Source organism: Phoxinus phoxinus (assembly GCF_949152265.1).
Source record: "Phoxinus phoxinus genome assembly, chromosome: 10".
NCBI lineage: Eukaryota > Metazoa > Chordata > Actinopteri > Cypriniformes > Leuciscidae > Phoxinus > Phoxinus phoxinus.
Window position 1 is genome coordinate 34,088,181 of NC_136885.1, and position 9,541 is coordinate 34,097,721.

At 36.1% G+C, this 9,541-nt stretch overlaps 1 protein-coding gene across 1 annotated transcript; it reads right to left on the bottom strand.

Moving 5' to 3' along the window:
- Positions 1-795: 795 nt before the first annotated feature.
- Positions 796-8,952, bottom strand: LOC307005263 (uncharacterized protein). Its single transcript, XM_079625245.1, has 6 exons — positions 8,819-8,952; positions 8,689-8,748; positions 6,704-7,045; positions 4,961-5,197; positions 3,864-3,963; positions 796-2,161 (listed from the first exon to the last, which is right to left on the bottom strand). The coding sequence occupies exons 1-6, from the start codon at positions 8,823-8,825 to the stop codon at positions 2,098-2,100; spliced, it is 810 nt and encodes a 269-aa protein (XP_079481371.1). The 5' UTR covers positions 8,826-8,952; the 3' UTR covers positions 796-2,097.
- Between the last annotated feature and the right edge of the window lie 589 nt (positions 8,953-9,541).

Sequence of the window (9,541 nt, forward strand, 5' to 3'; positions counted from 1 at the left end):
TCCAGTCCATCATCTCTCAGGAGAATGGGTTGAGGTCATAGACAGTATGGTTGAGGTCAGTGGAGGGCGGCGATTCGGCGAAGCTCCTCGTCTGACCGGGTCAGTGTGTCTGTCGACGTGAACACACTGATTTCTGGATCAGATTCTCCAGCACTGATTGGCTGAACGCAAACTCCCAGCGGTGTTCGAGAGCTTTCCTCTCTCTGGAAGAATCTCAAAGCTGGATTAACGCTCCTCCGAGACTGTGACATTTCACGCTCTTCATGTTAGCAATAAGCTATTGAGCCGTGAATATGCACAGCTTTCCATAGAACATCAACAGAAGCCAGCTTAGATTAATGACATTTAGGCTAACGATACAGAACAACAGATACAAGACAATACAAGCAGAAATTAAAGGAAGTATTCACCCAAAAATTAAAACTATCCAATCATTTACTCGCCCTCAAGTCATGCTAGGTGTAGCAGCTAACGTTATATGACTTTCTTCTTTCTTTAAACACAGAGTTATATTAACAAAATATCCTGGCTCTTCTAAGCTTTATAATGGGAGTTAAAGGTACCTGAGATTTTTGAAGGGTGTTTGTAAGAAAAATATCAACATTTATAACTTTATAAACTATAATCACTTGCTTCGACCCAGCAACGACCGTGCGCGCGATCACGAGAGAGTTGCGTGGTTTTCGCGAGACGTCTTCTATCATCTAAGCTTAATATTAATTTCATATTTTCCCTTAATATGGTTTTCATTTTTTTGTGCCCTCTTCTTTTTTCTTCTTCTCTTCTCTCTTTTTCAAGACTTAATAGATTTAAATTTCCTCTTTTATTGCATAGTACTGAACTATAATTTATTTTTTGTTTTGAAGATTGCTTATATTTCTTGTATGTATCAAATTGTTCTGTTTGTTAATATTGCAATAAAAAAAAAAAAAATTTTTTTACTACATCCTACATCATGTGTCCCATAAATTATGGGATAATTTCCATTTTTGGGTGAATATTTCCTGTAATTTCTGCTTGTATTGGCTTCAGAAGGCCTTTATTAACCCCTGAAGCCGTATGGATTACTTTAATGATGGATGGATGCACTTTTTTGGGGCTTCAAAATCAAAACCATTCTCTCCCATTATAAAGCTGGGAAGAGCCAGGATATTTTTAATATAACTCTGTTTGTGTTCGGCTGGAAGAAGTCATACACCTTGGTTAAATTATGGCATCATTTTCATTTTTGGCTGAACTATTTCTTTAAGTGCAGGAATTAGAGAAACCGATGATACTTCAATCATCATTCTTTACACGTCTTTCCCATTTGTAAACTTTTGGGATTTTGACTTCATAATTATGGAATACAAAAGAGCTCATTATGCAAATGTCATGCTGATGTAGTTTATACTGATGACTGTCCAGGAGAACTCACACACTTGTCATCTGTGCTGAAATATCAAGGTTAAAGTCATCTTCAGAATCCACTTTTGACTTATAAATTATAGTCCAAAATGCAGATTATTGTGGTTAACTGTCTGATTGACAAAACGTGAGCAATCACGTCTGAAATATCTCATATCCAGCACAGAAATAAACATATCAGACAAAATTTGGAACCGAAAAAATCTGTGCAAACTCAAGTTTTTTTACTTGGCAATTTATATATATATATACACACACACACTTTTTTTCATTCAAATTACTTAAAATATAAAAACAATTCTAACCCAAAATGTGTTTTTATTTATTATTATTTTTTACCAGAATGTATTTTATCATGATAACTATTTATCACATTTTACCATATTATACAATATTTCATATTAAGATGGACTTTGTTGAAAAAGTGTGGATGTTTAGCTATGCATTTTAAGCTTAAATGTACAGTGTATAAAAAACAAAAAAATTAGATTAAGTATAAGTATAATATTTCAAGAATATCAAGTATTTCAGAAAAGAGCGTATTAATGAAACCTCCTAGTGATCCTAGTCTACATTGGTTATATAAACATGTTTGTCAATAAATATCTAATATTATACAAAACCGCCTCTAAAGCATGGATCAATAAAGTATAGAGATGTATTCTGAAAGCTTGAGTCAGAGTTCGAGTCTCACAGATCCTCTTCATACGGCTCTCTCAGTCTCTCTCTTCTGTGCTGTCCGTGCCGGTGTCTTCTGCGTTGGAGAAAGTGGGACATTTGAGACAAAACTGACTCGAAAAGTCAAGAAACTCTATAAATCGAGTTGATAATGGAGTTCAAGCGCTTTAAGGCTTTTAAGCGGCACGCCTTTTTTTAATAGACACGAAAATCACATTCCGAACTTAAATGGTTGTAATTCAGGAATGCTTTGGAATATAGATGTAAGATTGGTTTTGTTTTAAAGAAGACATTTCTCAGATTTTTGTAGAAGTGAAAAAAATTAAGAAAGTTAAACGGAAAAAAAGATATAGAAATTTGAGTTTATTAAAATGTACAATGTTAAAAATTTAATTATTCTTATTTTATATAAAATATATATTTTCAAAACCTGGTGGACTCAAAAAAAAAAAATCAAAGCCAAAAATCTGAACAAGTTGTGTTTCAAATTTTAGGTTGATATCTCAAAAAATCAGCTTTCAGTGAGATATTGTTCGGGCGCAGTACCACACTTCTCCACTAGTGGACATTACTGCCCATATAAGGGCGCCTCCATTTCCATATGTTGTTTGAGGATCTGAACCATTATTTTTACAATTTTCATACAATTTATGAAGTAGACATCCCATTCAGAAGTAGCATTGGAATTTTGGCAGATTTTGAAATTATTTCAACGTCTAAGAAACACAAGAAGGACACGTATGTGCATTATAGCTCGCTGCCACATCACTAATGCTGAATCTATTATTTTTTTCTTTATATTCAAAACATTTTCTACCGTACCGTTAGCCTGGTTCTACTAGACTCGCATACATTTCATTTGTACAGAGAGTCTGGCCTCTCTCCATTGACAAGCGTTAACTTCTTTGTAGACGGGTCCTCTGTTGAAGTTTAAAACTATTGGATCTGCCCAGAGCCGCTCTGGATCTGGATCGCTAACGTTTGGTCGTGACGTATGTCATGCGCCGGCCGTAAACACGTATCCGAATGATCAGAGGATTGTGTTTAGGGTCTAATCATTAACAATACGCCGCTGCGCTCGGTTCGGATCTGCTGCAAATGCTGTGCAGTGATCAGTGATCGCTCGCATCTTTCTCCATTACTGAACTACAACTCAAACTAACGCACGACATCAACGTCTTCGTTCTCAGACACTCCCTCTGTTCGCTGATTGGACCGGAGAAATTTTGATTTCAGAAAAAGAAAGAATACACCACAATCCCAGACCTAGTACTGAAGGAAAATGAAAATTGAGCGGAAGTATGTAGGAGGGCGGAGCCAGGCTAGACACCGCATGCCAGTTTTCCGTCAATCAGACTGACCGTTGCGTAGCTATAGCCGTTTAAGTTTTTTATTTTATAGCGCCACCAGGTGGCCAGTCGCCACATCCTTTTTAACACGATTGGAGGTTTTTTAGAAAAATACAAAATACCGGTACATTTCGCCAGGGTGACGATCAAACCCGAGACGTGCGTTTTGTTCGTCTTGAGACACGGTGACGTTGTAGGTGGTGCGAGTACTACCAGCCGTCGTGTAGGTCTGTCCGATCACTGTTAGGGGAGATCGCTGATCCTGGGAGATTCTAACAATAGTGTTTCACTCTGATAAAGTTTTAGTTTTCAGGCTGCATATTTCTGCGTTTAAGCCTCACAGATGTCGTTGTAAGTGTGTTACTGTGACCGTGATGTTTAATAAAAACTTAAATATGAACTAAAACACCGTGACTTGTTTAAACACACCTCCACAGTAGAAAGGCCAGAGATGCGGCTCCGAGCGCCAGCAACAGCAGCAGAAACACAACGACAGCGCTAGCGCTCCTGCTTGTGCTCTCACACGGCTCTGAAACACACACACACACACACACACACACACACACACACACACACACACACACACACACACAGCCTTACAGATGTTAGTCAATCTGACATTTATTCAGACACCTTCAACATTTTCTCATATTATCACAGTTTATTCGCTGTAGTTTAGAAAATGGTAATAAAATATGACAAGAACTCAGTTGATATTTCACTGGTTTTGTCCATCCTTCTGTCAGACTGTCTCACACATGAATTATGTTGAATATCTGTCAGCTGGTAAATTTAACTACACAATTAGATAATACCAGTTTAGCTCAACCAGTGACCAATGCTTCATTGTGTTCAGTGTGTGTAAAAAGAGCATTAGCAATTAAAGAAAAAACACATGATCATGTCAAAGTGTTGGAATAATTTTTAGTCCCAAATTTTTATACATTTTATTGGTAGTCACTGTATGAAGACTTTTTGTGTATAATATGTCAGTTTACTTTATTTTGCTCTCCTCACTTACATAAATGAACTGTAGTGTCCTGCACACACTAGTAAAACAATATCAAAAATGATATCTGGTGCTCTCTGAACCATTTTTGGTTTGACTGAAAAAACTAGAAAAATTTAAATATCGTGCAAAAGTTCATTTATTATTTTAGTAATTCAACTTAAAAGGTGAAACTAATATATTATATAGACTCTTTACATGCAAAGTGAGATATTTCAAGCCTTTATTTGTTATAATTTTGATGATTATGGCTTACAGCTTATGAAAACCTTTTCACAATATTCTATTGAATTTGGGGTTTTCATAAGCTGTAAACCATAATCATCAAAATTATAACAAATAAAGGCTTGAAATATCTCACTTTGCATGTAATGAGTCTATATATAATATATTAGTTTCACCTTTTAAGTTGAATTACTGAAATAAATGAACTTTTGCACCATATTCTAATATTTTTCGAGTTTCTCCTGTAATAGCGTTCTCCTACCATGAATGGCCCTGATGCGGAGTGGCGTACCTGCGGTGTATGTGGCCGAACTGTGTCCCAGTTTGTTGCTCACGACGCAGGTGAAGTGTCCACAGAAGGTCCCGGAGACGAACAGAGACGCTCCGTCTGCCGAAACACGGCCCACTGTCCCCGTCACGAGGACCTTCTCATGCAGCCACGTGAAGGACGGGTCAGTTCCCCAGGCCTCCATACAGTGAAGAACAGCGTGAGACACATTCACCATCACTGACACGTGATTCACTGCCACTGACACACACACACACACACACACGAAACCGACTAAATACTGGGACATAATGAAGAAAGTGCCATTTTTACCACTTTATAGAATATCACAATTTGTGATGTAAAGTGCTGCTTAAAAGTGTGTGAACCCCTTGCAGAATCTGTGAAAATGTCAATAATTGTAACAAAATATGAGGGATCATACAAAATGCATGTTATTTTTATTCCGTACTGTCCTGATTATGATATTTTATGTTAAAGATGTTTAGTCCACAAGATAAAATAATAGCTGAATTTATTAAAAATACTCCTTGATTCTTAATACTGTGTGTCGTTACCTTATGTGTAGACTTGATCTTATTCCCCGTATCCCCCAGAGTTAGATAAGTCCACACACACCCTTCTCATCTCCGTGCGTGCCGTAACTCTGTCTGACGCACACACCGCTAGCCTAGCTTAGCACAAAGACTGGAGGTAAATGGCTCCAGTTAGCATACTGCTCCCAATAAGTGACAAAATAACACCAACATTTTCTTATTTACGTGTTGTGATTTGTATAGTCACAGCGTGTACACATAACAAGGTCACATGAGACACACATCTAACCGTATACACACTGGGAACTATATTCTCTATATCACTCCGCCCAAGTAGCAGTGCTTCGCCTTCTGAGAATATAGTTCCCAGCATGTATACGGTTAGATGTCTGTGTCTCATGTGACCTTGTTATGTGTACACGCTGTGACTATACAAATCACAACATGTAAATAGGAAAATGTTGGTGTTATTTTGTCACTTATTGGGAGCAGTGTGCTAGCTGGAGCCGTTTACCTCCAGTCTTTGTGCTAAGCAAGGCTAGTCTTGTGGGCTATATGTAAACATTTTACGTAAAATATCATAATCAGGACAGTACTGAATAAAAAATAACATGAATTTTGTATGATCCCTCTTATTTTGTTACAATTATTGAGATTTTCACAGATTCTGCAAGGGGTTCACACACTTTCAAGCAGCACTTTACAGTATATATATATATAAACACTACAGGTGAAACTCGAAAAATTTTAATATTGTGCAAAAGTTCATTTATTTCAGTAATTCAACTTAAAAGGTGAAAGTAATATATTATATAGACTCATTACATGCAAAGTGAGATATTTCAAGCCTTTATTTGTTATAATTTTGATGATTATGGCTTACAGCTTATGAAAACCTTTTCGCAATATTCTAATTTTGAATTTGGGGTTTTCATAAACTGTATAATCATCAAAATTATAACAAATAAAGGCTTGAAATATCTCACTTTGCATGTAATGAGTCTATATAATATATTAGTTTCACCTTTTAAGTTGAATTACTGAAATAAAAATATTCAAATTTTTCGAGTTTCACCTGTATACTATATATATATCTATACATACATATACAAGTGTGAATAGTCTGTATGTTTAGTGGTGCAGAACAACAGTGTTTGAGGAGTATCATCAGAGCTCATGTGCATGAGTGTGAAGCTTTAGCTGATCTTACGATACTCCTGAACGCTTCGCTGAGCAGAACGTCTCTGTCCTGATTGGTCGGTTACTGTGACGGTATAAACGCCGCCGTCCGCTGCTTCATAACCCCTGATCTTCAGTGTGGATCCCTGTGTCTCCACAGTCACTCTCTCATCAGAGGGATCTCCATGAGGAAACTCAGCCACTGGTGAACTCTTCCCAGAAGCCTTTGCGCTGCGTTCCCATGTCACTTTAGCGACGCGTTCACCCTCCAGAAGCTCGATTTGTGCCTGTAGGATCAGATCCTGGCCTTTGACTACATACACAGACCGCTGGTTTGAGAAGTGGACGGACAAACACTGGCCGCTCCAGAGCCCTGCGGTTACACCATATCTTATAAAACATACTTATATCTCCAAATTATGATTACATGAGCTTGATGCAGAAGCATTAACTGGAAATTCACAAACACATGGCGTCGAGTTATTTACATTACGGGGAACTTTCCATAAGATCATCTCTCAATGCTAATCAATCCAGCTATTAGGCGAACTGAGATAAACCCATGCCGATTTCTAGGTTTGGTGAAGTGTGTGTGATGATGTGCGGATATTTTAATCCCAAAGGCCAAGGGAACTTTATCAGGATCATAGTATCCCGGATCCATGAAATAACTGGCCTTTAAAAATATAAATCTGCCGGCCTCTATGGGGATTTAACATAGGGGTGTCCTGACTTATGCACCCTGTATTTTAAGGAAGAACATTTATTTATTTACGATACATTATTCATTCATAAAGAAAATTGGTGTCCTCAAAGGTTGGAGTTTTCATCATTGTTTTAATTAAGACATTAAGATCAATTTCCAGAAGATGATTTTTAATTCATCTTTTTAGGCAACTTTAGCATGGACGTGTTCACTTATGCATAACACTGTGTGTATACATATATATATATATATATTTTTTTTTTATAAAAGTGACTTTTTTTTAGATAATATTATTATTTTTTTAAATAATGTAGTTCATCAATCTAACAGTAGACCATTATGGTTGCCAAAAAATGAAAATGTAAAAAAAAAATATTTTTTTAAATAATTTATTTAAAAAAAAAACAATGGTTGACTACTAATCAAAATATTGGTCATGTGTTGTGTGAGAAACATTGATTATTATTATCAATGTTGAAAACAGTTGTGCTGTTGCTTCATATTTTGTGGAAACTGATTAAAAAAACATACAGGATTCTTTGAAAAAGAACAGCATTTATTTGAAATGGAAAATTACACATAAGACACCAATGTTCAATAATAGTTCTTTATATAATAAATAATAATTATTGAAACTACATAGTTCAATAATAACTGTAGTCCGTTTACTGAATTGTAAATGTTAAAAAAGGGAAAATGTTAATTATTTATTTAAAAACAAAAAACAATAATGATCTAAAAATATTGGAGGCGTTACCTCTCCCATAATATAAAAAATAAACATTTCTCATTGTTATCAATTTTGAATAAAGCTGTGCAGTATTTGTGTGGAAAACGATTCATTTTTCTGGATTTTCTTGATAAATAGAAAGTTAGAAAATAACAGCATTTATTTGTGGTAAGTATTCAACATTCAATAAACACATTTTTTTATATATATACATAATAATTTCAATAATAATATAGTTAATTAATCTAAATGATTTATGGTGTTTGTTTATGCCAAGAAAAGTACATGTTAAAAAGGAAAAATTATCGATCTGATTTGCCGATTTATTTGCTGATCAAGAAACATTATAATCATATTATTATTATAAATTTTAAATAAAGCTGTACTGCTTAATATTTTTGTGAAAAGCATGTTTTTTTTTTGGGGGGGGGGGGGGTGGATTCTTTGAAATAGAAAGTTCTAAAAAACAGCATTTATTTGAAATTGAAATAAAAGTAACATCAAGAATTCTGTAATCGGTGTTCCCGCGAGCCCGTATAAACTCTACATAAACACATAAAGACATCAGATAATAACTCACAGCAGACTTGCAACAGCAGGACGGTCCGGGTGAGTGTCTGCAGCCGAGGCTTCATGTCTCCTGTGTGGAGAAGAGGATCAGAAACATGCGAGCAGAAGTCGGAAACTTTATGATGCTTTTCATAACTCACCTCTCATAACTTCCTGAAAGAGACGCTTGTGTCCACAAACTTCTGAGCCATTAAACTCCCAGAGCAGAGCGGTTACGAGTGCGGGACTGGTGTGTGACGGGACTGTTGTGTGGCGGGACCGATGTGTGACGGGACTGGTGTGTGGAGTTCAGCGAGTCAAAGGTCTCGAGGCGTCGCCGTGTTTGCAAAGCGACTCGTTTCCCTTTCCCTTTCCTGTGGAGTAAAGCCACTATTCTCCGTTTCAACAAGCAGATCTTCCATTCACTCAAACCCCACCGTCACTTCACACACTTTTATTCACTGAACACACTCCTTATCTTCATACAGCACTATAATAAGAACAAATGAGGTAGATTTGCTAATGAAGAGTGATATACATTTTAGGCATAGATCTTAAGAACTGTCATTTTTAAAGGTTTAGCCAAGTGAACAATAAACGCAAGCATAAAGCATTCTTCTGTCATAAATTAATACAAATATTAAAATCTACAATTTGACCAAACAGAAAAACTGCACAGAATCGAGTCAAAAACGTAAGAACTATACGTGATTTCCCTGAGAACATGTAAAGCTGAGAACCGTTTATAAATATATTCAGAATGAGAAATCGTTTAAAACAACAACAAAAAACTATGCAGATTTATAATAAATGCTCAACATGTTTGGAAAAAAAGTGGGAAAATGCATGAACATCAACATAGGTAAAATAAATAAAATCAAAAC

What these genes read in the sequence shown, in the direction of transcription:
- LOC307005263 (XM_079625245.1), bottom strand. An exon ending in CCTGCTGTTGCAAGTCTGCT is followed by an intron (nt 7,046 to 8,688) that starts GTGAGTTATTAT and finishes GTGTAACCGCAG; the next exon opens with GGCTCTGGAGCGGCCAGTGT. An exon ending in CTGGCCTTTCTACTGTGGAG is followed by an intron (nt 2,162 to 3,863) that starts GTGTGTTTAAAC and finishes TCTCCAACGCAG; the next exon opens with AAGACACCGGCACGGACAGC.